This window comes from Silene latifolia, chromosome 5, assembly GCF_048544455.1.
Source record: "Silene latifolia isolate original U9 population chromosome 5, ASM4854445v1, whole genome shotgun sequence".
In the NCBI taxonomy this organism is placed as follows: Eukaryota; Viridiplantae; Streptophyta; class Magnoliopsida; order Caryophyllales; family Caryophyllaceae; genus Silene; species Silene latifolia.
The window spans coordinates 75294848-75310291 of record NC_133530.1 but is presented as its reverse complement, the minus strand read 5'-3'; the positions used below and the strand labels follow the sequence as shown (position 1 = coordinate 75310291).

The following is a 15444-nucleotide window of genomic DNA, read 5'->3' as shown; positions in this document are numbered from 1 at the left end:
TCAAAGCATTGGAGTATGTATCGCCAATGTTCGTGCATTTCCTTTGTGGGTTATTCTTCTTTGATGATTCAAGAAGGTTAACTTCACCAGTCTTGCTAATAGAGCCGTAGGAACGACTTGTTGAGCCTTGATATCCACGACCTACCGTTTTGGACAGGAGTCCTTTACGGATGTCACCTCAATTCTTGTCCCTAATACAGTTAAATCCTTGAAGGTCTTAATGTTTTGGTACCTCAAGTGATTTGCATAAATGGGCTTCAGGTTGTCCACGAATTTTTCCACGAGGGTAGCTTCATCTGGACGTTCGACAAGTTGGGTACTAGTCTTCCTCCACTTACTTAGGAAGTCGGTGAAACCTTCTTTCTCATTTTGGGTAAGAACCTCTAAAGTGCGCATATTGACTTGGATTTCGGCATTATCCGCGTATTGTTTAGCGAACTCGATCGCGGCGTCATCCCAGGTGGCAATCTTCTTGTGCTCTAGGGAATAGAACCATTGCTTAGGGATGGTGTCAAGAGATGAAAGAAATATCCTTAAGAACATCTCGGGTTTGATGCCTTTGATAGACATGTAGTCTTTGAAAGCACGGATATGGTTCAAAGGGTTTTCATGTCCCTTGAATTTCGAAATATCCATCACGTTGAAGTTGGTTGGCAATTTGGCGCTCGCGGCCTCATACTTGCGATTATTTTCCCTATAAATATCATCTCCTTTGAGGTACATCAATTGCTCCTCCAAGTATTGGAGTCGCTTCTCAGCTTCAGTAAGACCTACTGGAGGGTTGGCTTCTTGTGCTCCCACATAAGGTGGAGGGTTGTCATTCACAAATTCATTCACAAATTCATTATACACTTCATTTTCTGCAGGAGGTAGCCTAGTTTCTACAGCAACAGTCCGGCCCTCGATTGTGTTGAGGCGATCACACACTTGGTCTTGGCTAGTTTGGAGACGAGCGAGCGCAGCTAGGATTTGATCATTACCATTCCGGGGTTGACTGTCACTTGTGGTGCTAGTTTCAGGCATCTTGGAAACTGGACAAGAGATCGACGACGAATCAAAACACGATCGACCATTCTAGCCCACTTACTCAAAGAAAAGACTCGACTCGTGAAGTGGGAGTGTGCCACTTGTGTCAAGTGAGGTTTAAAAAAAATGGCAAAATTCTGAAATGTTGGTCCTAGTCAACTATAGTGTAGTTGTAGGAGTGAACTCGAAGTGAGGTTTTGAAATGGGCTTTGAGGCCCGAATTTTGACTCGATTTTCGGACAGAGTTTCGACTGGTTTTGCGCTAATTTAGGCCCTTTTCGAAAATATTTACGTTTTAAAGGAGGTTTTGGATTTTTACAAGATTCGTCGTGGTTTTGTTTAGAAAATGGTGATCACATATGATGCAAGCATTCATATAGGCATTATAACGGTATGCTGAGTGCATTTAAAGGGTTTTGGTTTAAAGGGTGGGTTGTCATACCGATCAATCAAACCTGGGGTCTGTGGAGAGGCTCCTACCAAATAGGAGTAAGGTCGATTCCTAGTCCATTCCCTCGAGTAGTGAAGGCCCTTGATACAAACAGGAGTAAGCATCATGGTATGGTTGACGTCAATCGCTATCAGGCCCAGATAAGAATTTAGACTGTCCAGACGGGACGATTGGTCGAATGGGTTGGGTTGGGCCTAGGAAGGCCGAATAAAACGATCTAGGAAGACCGAGTTATGAAAACCGACAACTGTCTCATATAAACTATTCCCTAACCTTGTTCAAGTTTCACCCTTGGCAACACGTAAGTGTATTACTCCCCAGCGGAGTCGCCAAACTGTGGACACGGACCCACGGGGTCGCTTGGGAAAACAAGCGTTTGCATTTGTGGAGTCGCCACCAATTTATTGTGGAAAATTGAAAACCGTTCGAATACCTCGTGTCATGTCAAGACACAAAGTAGTGACATGAACACCAAGAACTCGTTACCCTTAGCATTCTATGTCTAGAATAACTCTCGTGGATGCCAATGAACACGGATGTTCACAGAGATCTGAAGTAAGGAGTGAAGGTACGTATTAGGAAGCTCTTTTGATCGAACACCTAATCCCACCCACCTCGATAGCGGCCTCTACTAATGATTAGGGAAAATCATCTATACTTGATATGTTGTCGATTATATGCATGCAATGCAACATCCAATAAATTAATCCTAACATGTGAGAGTTAACTAAGTCGGTGATGAAACATGTAATTTAGCATACAATAGGGTCGAAGTAGGATTTAAGGTTGATTACATGTGAAAACATACAAACAAGCGATAATAAAAAAATGCGAGAAAATACAATAAGTGAAAATTACAATAAGTACAATGATTTGATTGATTTACGTCGAAAATACATTTAAAACGGATAATTTGGGAAAAGAAAAGAGAAAATAAATTAACGAACAGATTAGCGGTGATAATACGAATAATAGTAAATTAATACGTAAACTAATAAACTAGGTCAAAGCAACAACGGAAGTTCAGAGACAGAACTCAACCCGGAACAGGCGCAGCAGAGCCGCGTCCCTTGGAAGAGGCGCAGTGGTCACTGCGTCTGTTCCTAAGGTGAGTTCTGGCTATGAAGCCGGAACTGCATATCGTTAACATTCGTGGGTAATTTAATGATCGATTATTGATATTCGACCCGGATAGAAGTGATTAATGGATTATTTACATATGAAAGGGTCATAAAAATAGTAAAAGACGGACTCGAATTAATTAGAACGAATTAAAGACTAATTACAAGATTAATTATGAGTTAAATTTATTAAAACTAACTAATTAGGTTAATTAATGTTAAACTTCTGATGATGATGACAATAAACAGATGAAAAATATACAAAAGTGAATTCCAGAGATTTGATATTGATGAATCGAACCTCTAAAACCCGGATTTGATTTTAATGACGAAAACCCGCAAATATTAATTACTCGGGATTTAAGTCGGAAATTAAAAGTGATAAATTATTAATGAATTATATATTAAAATTATCATGCGGATGAAATAAGATATAAACAAGAAAAAGAATGAAAGTAGACGAATTGTCAGAAGACGAAGGAAGAAGAAGGAAAGCAGGAACTGCGGCCCTTCGAAAAGGCGCAGCAATTGTTGCGTTCCTTCGACATCAATCTCCCGTTAATCCGTAAAAAGGTTTGAATAAAAGGTTTTATAAATCGGTTTTAAACATACTTTTGACGTAAATCTTACAATGGTTAGTATAAGAATAAAATACAATAATAAAAGATGAGATTTACACCCTCAGACTTACATGTTTGACAAAACGAGATTAACTAAGTTAACGATTAGTGATTGCTCGACTCGAATGTACGACGAAAGTGCCCTCGTAAGAGGAATTTAAACTAAATTGATTAAGTTGATTGAGTGGAGTTGGTCAAATTGGTCGGTCATGCAAAACGAGGCTGGTACTCAGAAGGATCCGAGCTTACGTGGTCGAAAGTTCAAGCACGTAGACGCCAATAAGAAAAGAGCACGATCTTAGAATGCAAAGGGAGAAGAGAAGGGCGGGCACTCGCGTGAGAAATATGAGGAACAAAGGTTCCTATTATACTAATCACACGGAGGAATTAGGGTTTCGGTAAAACTTTGGAAGTAATGCAACTGTTCATGTTAATGCAACTCAGCTACCATGTTTAGCTACTAATAGTGTCATCTCAAATTTTGATACAAATGCATATCCGTCTCAAATTGTGTCCATTTTGCTACTAAGTAATTTGACGCTAAAATAGCTACAACTAATTCCGTCTGTAAAATAGCTACACCTAGTTTCATCTCTAAAATAGCTACAATAACTTTTTGGTAGCTAATTTAGCTACACGTACTTTAATCTCAAAAATAGCTACAATAAGTTTTCAGTAGCTGATTTAGCTACGTATACGTTAGTCTCAAAATCGGTTTCAAAAATAGCTACAGTAAGCTTTAATCGCTAATTTAGCTACACATACATTAGTCTCAAAAGTAGTCGCAGGATGTTGAGGTTGAGAATGACTGCGCGGCGGTGGTGCACGATTTGCAGAGAAGGGCCAAAGGACGTAGTGACTTATTTCTTATTTATGACGACATCTTTTCGCTTTGTAATTCTTTTAGGTCCTGTTCGTTTTTGTTTACTCGTAGGAACAATAATAAAGTCGCTCACAAACTAGCTCACTTCGGTCCTTGGCTCGTGGGTCGTCGCTGTTGGGACTCTACGATTCCGGAGGACATTCTTTGTATTGCGGATCGTGATTTAAGGCTAATGAATTAATCCCTGTTGGGGTTTGCTTCAAAAAAAAAAAAAAAAAGTAGTCGCAAAATTAGATACAGTAAGGGCAGTCGTTACATTAGTCGCTGAATATAGTAGCTAATTGGGTCGCTAAATTAGCGACACTGCTATTAGCGACTAACTACGTCCTGTATCAAATTCTGTCGCAATTGGTAATTAGAGACGGAATTGGTATGATTAGCTACTGAATTTGCAGTAGCTATCCGGCTTCTGCCTTGTAGTGTAAATCTCGAAAAGATCTTAAAATACGCAGAAAGGAGCTGGGGAAGAGGCGCAGCAACCACTACGGCTCTTGGAAGAGGCGCAGCAGGTGCTGCGTCCCTTCCCCAGAGGTTTCCTCCTGCGGAAGAAAGATTTTCCGCGTTTCTATTATGGAATTGCGGCTGATCTTAATTTCCTTATTATTTAAAATATAATTTCGGGAAATACTTTGCCAAAACATAAAAAGACTGAAATATGGAATAGAAATATCCGGAACATTCCAGAATATTCTGACTCGGCATTTTAAACGGTTATTAGGAAAATGAAGACGGTTTTTGACCCGGACTCCAAATGTACTCTAATTACTGTCAAAATGACCGTAACGGCGCGTAGATGACAACCAAGGGGTAGACACAAGTATTTGAGCTATCACTTGACGATAAACTTACGAATTGTCATAAATCGTTCCGTGTACCAAACATGCGGCCCAATCATCACCGGGTGGTTTGCGGGAGGTGCAGAAATGAGGTATCTACAGAATGGATCCAAGAAAGATATTTATAAAGGTCCAAATGAACCTTTTTTGTACGAGGTAGCAAACACTTGAACCCGTGAGACCCGCAGGCTGCATGCGTGCTGGGACGGCTGAGCGTGCCCATGAATAATAATATTCACTATAATAATATTTAATATAATAATAATAATAATAATAGTAATATAATACATATAAAAAAATATAATAATAATAATAATAATAGTAAATAATTTAATATAAAAATAATAATAATAATGATAAGAATAAGAATATAAAATAAGAATAATAATAATGCTGAAATAAGCTAAAGTGAACTGAACTGAACTAAATTTAATAAAGTTGAACTGAACTTATAAAAATTTAAATTAAGTCTAAAATAATAAGGCCTAAGTTAAACATGCTAAAAGACTTGAATATGCCAATCCGCGTTTACCCAACACACACAACGAATTAAGTTAGCTACATAGTATGACATGGCAATCATACATTGGTCATGACACATGACAATGCCACCATGGAGTCAAAAACCTTAAAAACTTAAACTTGAAGACAAAACCATAACTCAAAGTCTCAAAGGAGATAGGAGAAGGTGTCTATAAAACCACGTTAACTCAACTACTTCTCCACTACAACAAAAACACACACAAAAAAATCGAGAAAAAAATATGGCCAAGTTTCAGATCTCTTTCGCCATTGTTACCCTAGCTTTGATCTTCTTCGTTTCTTCTATTTACGCTGATGACGTCGTCGTTTTGACCGAGGATAATTTCGAGAAGGAAGTCGGTCAAGATCGCGGCGCTCTTGTCGAATTCTACGCTCCTTGGTAATCGATCTTTGATTTCTCATTTTTATTTTGATTGCGATTATTTCAATGAGCTTAATTGTTGTGATTCGTAATATTTTTATTGTATTTATGATTAGTTTCAGTGAAGATTGATTTTATATGCTTATACGATGTGGTTTAGATCTAATTAAGTGTTGTGATTTGGATCTCGAAATCGAAAGAGGAATTTGAGATGATTAATGTGATACTCGTATACTAATACTAGAATTTGATTAAGTTTAGGTTTATGTTTAGTGTTTATAGTTTTGTTATGTGCTCTTTAAAGCATGATTTGAATTGTTGAGGGCGCGATAGGAGGCGATTTGATGTTTTGATTTGGAAATTTATGACAATAGTAGTTGCAGGGAGCTTAATGTAGATGCTATTAAATTTTGAAGTTAATGTTATTTGTGAAGTCGGAATGATTGAGTGAAGTTATAGTTTAGTCATGTGGGGCTTAATTATGCAATTATGAGAAGCTCATATTGTTTGGAGATTGCGAAAGTCGAAAGAATAAAAATGTAAACAACTAGTTGACTGGGAGGAGTACCACTTTAAGGACTTGGTTAGACATGGTTTCTCATCAAAGTGCCGAACTTGACATGACAAACTTTCAAACACGGGAGCGTTCTAAAGTAACGATGCAGTTAGGCCGTAGGGGGAGACATCTTCAAAGAAAACAAAATATACGGTGTAATAAACTTGAAATACTCTGTAATAAATTTGAAATAGTCCAGGCTCTTTGAGAACCCTTAGATTGGTAAGGACCGGATAAGGTTTCCATGACCACATCCCTGAGTTTTATGCTGGACATGGGTCTCAATCGCCAAGTCCTAAGTAAAAAGTCAAAGTAGCATAGATCACAAAGCATTCACCAACTTTTTACTGAAACAATGTATACAATGGATGGTTGTAAGATTTTGCTTGCTATAATTTCAGTTTTTTGAAATGTGAGGAAGTTGTTAGATACCAGCCATAAACATTACATAGGATTGAGCTGCTTTTTTTTTTTTTAAAGTAGATAAACAAGTGAGCCCCTAGGTTTTTACTTGATTGAATCCCTGTTAATATAGCGGATGCTGTTGCTGCAAAATAAATGTCATGTGTTTACGTATTGAGTCTGGTGCAACATTTACTAAGTGGTTCCTCAACTACTATTGATGTAAAACTGCTATTCAGATTGTCCTATATTTGAATACTAAGAGGATAAAGCTGTATGTTTCCTTGCCTGCCAAGCTTTTTCATACACCCAACACACCCAACTAAGCTTAGATCCATGTATGTAGTATAACAGTTTCAGCTGCTGTTCTAATCAGCCCAATTCATCCATACCTTCTCAAAGCACTATGTATCGATCATACATGGGCAGCATGTATCTTTAGAGTTGCTAGGGCACTTGTTAATTAAGTAAACCATAGAATTAAAGGGTATAATCTATATATTTCTAACAATTGCTGTGTGGACTAACTAGAATACAATTTTCTCTTGGAATTTTAAACAGGTGTGGACACTGCAAGAAACTCGCCCCAGAATTTGAGAAGCTTGGTGCAAGTTTCAAAAAGGCGAAGTCTGTTTTGGTTGGAAAGGTCAGCTATACATCTCACTATCCTTTGTAACTCAGCAGTTACCTTTGCGAAATTATTGTCCTTATGAAACCAACAGTATAAGTAGGTGGCGTGAAGGTCCTTTTCTATCCCATCACGTAATATATCGAACATCTACAAGATTAAACGAACCTAGAATTATTACTGTAAGCGATTGTTACAAAGATGCTTTTTAATGATGTTCGGTTGAGAGAGCAAATAGGCCTGCTACATGGGTCACATACTCACATCTTCTGTACAAGAACTTGTAAAGATCTCATCATGCATTTTGTCAAATATCTCTTTTTCTTTTCTTTCATGCAATATATGTGTATGTTTGAAAGCAAGGACAGGATTAAACAGTGTCACCCTATGTTTAAGTAGATTGTCACTGAAACACGAATTTCTTGTCCCAAGCAGCTAAATGGAAAGTTTGCTTACTCTGCTTCTTACTATTTTCATTCTGTTTCCATCATCAATTCTGTTTGACTCTGTCTTTAGTGACCAGTGTATTGGTTTATGGTACTCTCTACACAGTTTGGCTTCAGTTAATAGCTTTTGGGAGAGTTTTTTCATCGTCTCTCATTTCCAAATGCGAAAAGGCTAACCTAGTCTGGTCTTCATTTTATTTTCCGTGGAGTAGGGAGTCTATCATTGGCATCATGTATCATGTACTCAACATTCTGTTACTTTGTATTGTGTTGATTGTGTTATTTTCTAATAGAAATTGAATTTTGGTACAGGTTGATTGTGATGACCAGAAAACCCTTTGTGGCAAATACGATGTTAGTGGATACCCCACACTGAAATGGTTTCCCAAGGGATCCTTGGAGCCAAAGAAGTGAGTTTTTGCATTTTCTGTACAACCACCTGAATGTTGGTAATCATTTGGTTGGTCGGTTAGATAGTGAATAGGTGGTCATAGTTTGATCTGCTCATATTTGAATGGTATGTCATTAATCTTTGAGCATGGTGCAGATATGAAGGTGCACGTACTGCTGAGGCTCTTGCTGAATTTATCAATTCTGAAGGAGGTAAATTTTGACCCTATTAGATTAACTAAATCATTTACTTACTCTTATTCTTGCAAAATTGTAGTCAATTTAGTTGCCTGTCGTAGTAGTTGCGGCATAAGACGTGACTTTCAATTTATATATAGACAAATTTCTGCATGATGAAGTAAAATATTCTCCTATCATTGTATTTTGGCGAGTAGCCTAACCTGAGTGGCCCAATCTCTCCACTTGAGCTGATCCTGATCAACCAACATTATTCATTTTGTACAGCAAGAAACTGTGTTATTACTTGTTAGTATATTTGTAGTAAGTAGCTTCCATCGCCGGGCTTCACACTTCCTTGTCATATTTATCATACATGTTGGTGTAATAGATGAACAACTTTGTGTTTTGTATGGAGGTAATTCATCTCAGGATACCAAAGCGATGTGGAAAAATCAAACCATCAACAGTAAAGTAACTGAAAACCTGAGAAGGAAATTATGACTTGTCCATATGTGATTTTAATTATGTTAAAAAGGTCTGGATCAAAATGAAATTAATTGACAGATAATTAAAAAAAAAACACTTTTCTTGTGTCTCCCTATTTTCATTTGACAAAAGATGGTAGAGAAAGTTGCCAGTAGTTTCTTTCAGACTCACTGGAGCGCCTTAACCTATTAAAGAGCAACACAATCAATCTTATTCAGCCTTATTCCAAATCAACTTAGTGTACATTCTCTTGCCCATTTATAATTTCTTTTATAATATAATTATTATCACCATCAAGCGAAGAGTATTTTGGAATTAGGCCTGCCAAATATGGGTATTCAAACAAAGATAACTTAAGCAGCTCTTGTACTTTTAAGAGGTCGTCCAGTTTTAATTTTGAGTTCATGTCATTCCAAAAGTTTGTGAAAGGATTAAGGGTGCTCTGTTTTTTATGATCGATCTCATCAGTTTGACGTCTCAGTGCCCCTGGGAGTTCTTTTTATTAGTTCTCGGATTTCGCTTTCTCATCATCAAAAAGTTTAAATTAGATTTAAAAATGTGTGACCTTTTAATTTACGTAGTTGCTCTTTCATGGACAAACATTACTCTTTCATGGACTTTTTGCCATTAATTTGTCCATACTTTACCATTCCCCAGAAAAAAAAAATAAACACAAACTCTCTAATTCTCTTCCCCACAAAATTGATCAAATCCATTAAATTACTCAATTATGGACGATGGTTCTCATGTCGATCAAATAATAATTCTAATTTATTAACTTTATTAACTATGCTATATGAAATTAGGGAGATTAAATTGATTTAAATTAATGAAATTACGGTTTGAAGAAATATTGTCAATGAAAAGTAGTTCCTCCCATTTGAATTGATTCGTTACATTTGCTTTAACCAAATCTTGCATCAGTAATTCTCAATCGTTGCACGGCCGCACGGGTGCCAATTTTGTTACATGCTGATTTGTATTCTAATTTGGCTTTTTCGTCCCTCAATTTGATACTTAAATACTCAATATTTCTGTTAATGACTATCCTTTTCATTATTATGTCAACTTTAGTCAATTGGCAACCAGGGCCTTTGTTCAAATTGAATCGTGATCTATTTCACCTAGAGACAATGTTCAATTAGGGGTTGTAAATTATTAAATATATTTTCGTTGTGTTGTAAGCCTTACAACATTAATCGATGTAGTAAGACACTTGCCTCTGACATAAATCGATGGCTTCTGATCTTATTCAAGATAGAGAAAAGTGAAACACGGGATTGGGAAGAGAGAACATAAAACAGTTGCTTAGGAATTAGGATTGAGTAAATCATGTCCATGAAAGATCATAACCCTTAATTTAAAACCGAGTTAAAAAATCTAATCTGTAGAAAAAGGCTGTTAACCTTTAATTTATATGTGTAAGCTCTGTCTGGATTACTTAGACTAGCCTGCTTTTCAGGAACCAATGTAAAGATTGCCGCTCTTCCATCAAATGTTGTGGTGCTTTCTACTGATAACTTTGATGAGATTGTTTTGGACAAGTCAAAAGATGTCCTTGTTGAATTCTATGCCCCATGGTAAGTTATTCGCCTTTATCTATTTACTACATTAACTCAGGACTCCGTAACATTTTGTTCACATGTAATGTTTTTGAAATTAAATCATGACTGGTTTGTAGGGTGATAAGATAAATTTTCAATGCTTGACCATGTGTGCCAGACATTCAGTTTTAACTTTTAAGCTATCTATAGAGAATCATTACTTCAGGCTCCTATCTAATTCATTCTTCCATCTTTTGTCAGGTGTGGTCATTGCAAGTCTCTGGCTCCGGTAAGTTTAACTGTTTAATGTATCTGATAGATAATTTTCTTCAAAATCTTTTACAAGTACTACAGTCTAACGGTTTGCCCTGGCTTGTAGACCTATGAAAAGTTTGCAACTGCATTTAAGTTGGAGGGAGATGTGGTGATTGCCAACCTCGATGCCGACAAATACAAAGACCTAGCAGAGAAGTCAGTCAACTTTATATACATCTTGTAAACATCAAGTATATGATATCTTTCATGAACTTTTCCCAGTAACTAATGTGCTGCTTCTATTCATGCAGATACGGTATAAGCGGTTTCCCAACATTGAAATTTTTCCCCAAGAACAACAAAGATGGTGAAGACTACGACGGTGGCCGAGATTTGGATGACTTTGTTAGCTTTATCAATGAGAAGGCTGGCACTAGTCGTGATGCTAAGGGCCAACTCACTTCAAAGGTGAGTAATGTACTTTATTTTCTTTGTTGAACAACCATCAATACAAAGGTCCTTAGAGCTTATTGTTGATACCTGTTTTTTAGGCTGGTATCGTTGAATCCTTGGAAAGTATAGTGAAAGAGTTTGTAAGTGCAACAAATGAAGAGAAAAAGACCATCTTCACCCGTTTGGAGGAAGAAGTCGCAAAGCTTGAAGGTTCCGCTGCCAGGTTGTGAGAATATTCATGTTCCATTACATTCATTTTTTTTGTTTGCGGTGAGGAGTTTTTATACAAGAATTAAGTCGATGAACTTTAAGAAGTCTAACCACTAATACTTGTATTTTTTTCCTATTCATTTGCACCTTAAGGAAGAATATATTATATTCATCCTTCGGGTGTAAAAAAAGGAACAGAAACGCAGGTATTGGTTTACTTCTTAATTCTTGTAGGGAATATGTTCACGAATGAGATGTACTAGTAGTAATCTATTAATTGTCTGTCTAGCATAAACCCTAATCTAGGTTGCATGATTACCTTTTTTGTCTGATGTCTAATATCACTACACATTGCCAGGCATGGGAAGATCTATACTAAGATTGCCAAAAGCTGCTTGGCAAAGGGTGCTGATTACACCAAAAATGAAAGCCAACGACTAGAACGCATGCTTAGCAAGGTAAATACATAGTATATCTATAAATTTCTCTAAGAGTCTTAATGAGAATTGATAAAGTTGATCATTCAGCAACTCACGGCGAAAACTTTTTAAGCGTAGTGGGTACTGCGTACACTTAAAATACGTTTCATTCAATTTGATTGTTTGTGTTTGCTTTTGAATAGTGTTTAATCACATGAAATTGGGTTTGAGAGATTTACGAGCAAGTAGATAACTATACGATCCGTTTTTAGGTGGGCCTCCCTTAGCAGATGGGCTGGACCTATATTACTGGGAGTTTATGATATGACAAAAACCTACCCAAAAAAATGAGAACAATCAAATGGGTTAGAGGCAGCATTGATGTTACTTTTGACAAAAACTAGAATAAAAATAGATTATCTGCTTTGGCTTGAAATGGTTGTGGTCTTGCAGTGTACTTGAGATGCTATATGTTCTCTCTATTTCCTCTGTGGTTTCTTTGTGTACAGACATAATTACCAGGGTTGGCTACTTTTGTGATGAGTTAATCTAGTACCGGATAAGTAAAAATAGCGATGTTATGTACTTTGTCATTACTGTAGTTTTTTTTTAACTTTACGTGTTCCGATGATTCATCCAGGCAATAAGTGAAGTGAAGGCTGATGAGTTCACTCTAAAGAAGAATATCCTGTCAGCTTTCGCCTGATTTGTAGGCTGATGTGTCTTGTCGATCAAAGTTCTTTATTTCCTCCGAGGTGTTATTGTGGGAACTCTTTGGCTGGCGAATGAGGCTTTCTAGTGGTATGCTCCTGGTGCGCATTGTCCGCACATTTTGCTCCTGAAGCTGAGTAGTAAGACTCGAAACCATAGTTGTTTTTCTTTCGTCTTTCTGTTTAATTATTTATCAACAATAATGTACCTTCGACAATTGATAGTGTTAGGAACTAGTTGTGTTACTGTAATACAGATTAAACATTAATGAAATAGCAACAATGCTTTGGCCTTTTGAGTTACGATGCTCACCTTTGGGGAGCTCTTTCCATTCGGAAATTTGTATGATGAAATCTTGAATTCCCTCGATCAATACAAGTTATTTCACCGGTCTCTACTGCTGGAAATGTCTACTACCTAATCAATGTAACTTTACTTCGTCGCATTTCCATCATAACTGGCCGATTTTACCCTTCGATCGACGCAGTAAAACCCTTTTCAGTAATCAACAATGCTCAAAAGGCTTGAGCTGATCTTACACACTACGTATCATATTGTTTTACAGTTAGTCTCTCTTGTGACGGAGTATATCCGTCACAAGGTGTAGACGGGTCAAATTAATACCATATTAATGGATATGGATAGTAGTGGGTCAAGTTACATAATAAACAATGGAGGAAATTGTTGGGAAAGCAAACAAAGAAGCGTGCATTTTTTGTCTTGTGTCAGTGTAATTATACAAGCCAAGCGTACAACCCAAAATAAGCGTGCATTTTTTTAATCACTCTCTCTCTCATCACATAAGCGTACAACACTCTCTACACTCTCACATAAGCATGCGTTTTCTCTTTTGAATCGCCATTTTAGCTTCTGAAAATTCGTCATCAGCTTGATTTCTACAAATTTTTCGCATTCCATGGGTAAGAAACAAATGGCGAGGAGGACACCACCGAAGACAACTATGGAAGGTATGATGATATTGCTTTTATTCGATGTTGTTTGTTGTGAAATGCGGTGTCAGGTAACATTAGGTGAAAGATAATGTTGTTGTTGAAGCATGCATGCATGAGTATATTTGATAAACAGAGATGTTGAACATGTTAATGGTGACATTAATGTAATTAAATTGGGTAAAAAAAGGTCAGATCTGTTGTTGTTAAGGTTGTTTAGGTTGAAATAATGTAAGGTTAGCTCAAATTTGGGGTTGTTAGTGTTATTTCGGTGCATAAAATTGATTGTATTATGCATGCTTTAATTGAGTAGTATTGGTGATTTTGTTTTTGTAGACAAAATCACTGATAACGGGAAGCAAGATAGACAAAATGACTGATAAATCACTGAAAATCACTGATTTTGTTTCTGTTGGTAGATGAGAAGAAAGGTAAAGGGAAGCAGGCGATGCAGAAGCGAAAAGAAAAGGTGAAATCTGGGGTTTCTCTTTTGGAGCCGGTGGAAAGAGATGAAGAGGAAGAAAGTGATGAATCAGAGGATATTGGCAGATATGCTGAGTAAAGTTGTCAAAATGGCAGCTGCTATGGGTGCAAAGAAGATGACCAATGATGACACAAGCACGGTAGATGGTAAGTCGTTAGTGATTTTATCGAGAAATGTGACCATTTAATCGATAAATGTCCAAAGTGTTTGATCCGATATATGTGTTTGGGTGTTTTTGACCAAAAATTGACAGGGTTACAAATATGGCAAAACAGGGTCACATATTAGTCACTTTTGACATGTTCTTTGCTTTGATCGGAGATGTTCGGATCTATTGTGGTTATTTAAATTAAATACAATAACATATCCTTGTTATCTCAGAAATGATCGATATGTGACCATTTTAGTGTAGGGTAAGTATCATTGTTCTAAAATGTCACCATTGTAATGTAAAATAAATATCTAAACATGGTGACATAAGCGTGTTTGAGATATTGTGACATGAGCTTAACATCCTAACATGTTCTCTTACACATAGTGACATATGTGAAGTTGTTTAAAATGTGACCACCATATGATGAGCATGTTCATGTCTTAGCTTGATTAAATAATTGAGAAAATACCATAACATATCCTTGTGGTTTGTACAGATTATGAAATGTCACCACTGTAATGTAAATTAAATATCTAAACATGGTGACATAACAGTGTTCAGATAATGTGACATGAGCTTAACATCCTAACATGTTCTCTTACACATGGTGACATATGTGAAGTTGTTTAAAATGTGACCACCATATGATGAGCATTATGAAATACGATAACATATCCTTGTGGTTTGTACACATTATGAAATGTCACCACTATAATGTAGACTAAATTTGTAAACATGGTGACATAAAAATGTTCAGATATTGTGCCATGAGCTTAACATCATGACATCTTTACATAGACATAGTGACATATGTGTTGTTGTTTGAAATGTGACGATCATAGTTTGAAAATGTATATACCTATTGAGTTTTATGAATATCTTAATATGGTTACATAGTAGGGTGAAGATGTGACAGCAATTGGTGTGTGTGTGTACAAATTAAAATGGTGACATTCTGAGATAAGATGGTTACATTATCGTATAATGTTAATATGTGGCAATGTTGGTTATGATATGCAGGTTCTTGTAGTATGATATTTGTCAGCATGTTCTGTGTTGGTTATAACAAGCATTATATTGGTGAATGTGTAGGAGCGTGTACTGAAGTGGTACCAGTCAAAGAGGAACCAACAATTAGAATCACGCATACATCGTGAAATGGTAGCGGATTGGACATCGGATCCCCCCCTGTCTCAGCAGGCGCGGCATTAGCAGACAACTGATGATGGAGAGACGGGAGAAGTAGCAGAGTCTTTGACGCAAAAGTTGGATAACGATCCCGTGTTCTGTGCTGACTTCATTGCCATGCTCGATCAGGTGGACCAAGCTTTGGAA

General features: G+C 36.9%; 1 protein-coding gene across 1 annotated transcript; it reads left to right on the top strand.

The window, feature by feature from the left end:
- Positions 1-5593: 5593 nt before the first annotated feature.
- On the top strand, positions 5594-12818 carry LOC141657572 (protein disulfide-isomerase like 2-1). Its single transcript, XM_074464849.1, has 11 exons — positions 5594-5859; positions 7361-7445; positions 8186-8283; positions 8421-8476; positions 10392-10509; positions 10735-10762; positions 10853-10944; positions 11040-11196; positions 11280-11404; positions 11750-11849; positions 12451-12818. Exons 1-11 carry the CDS (start codon positions 5702-5704, stop codon positions 12514-12516), a joined length of 1083 nt encoding a protein of 360 aa, XP_074320950.1. The 5' UTR covers positions 5594-5701; the 3' UTR covers positions 12517-12818.
- The last annotated feature ends 2626 nt before the right edge of the window (positions 12819-15444 follow it).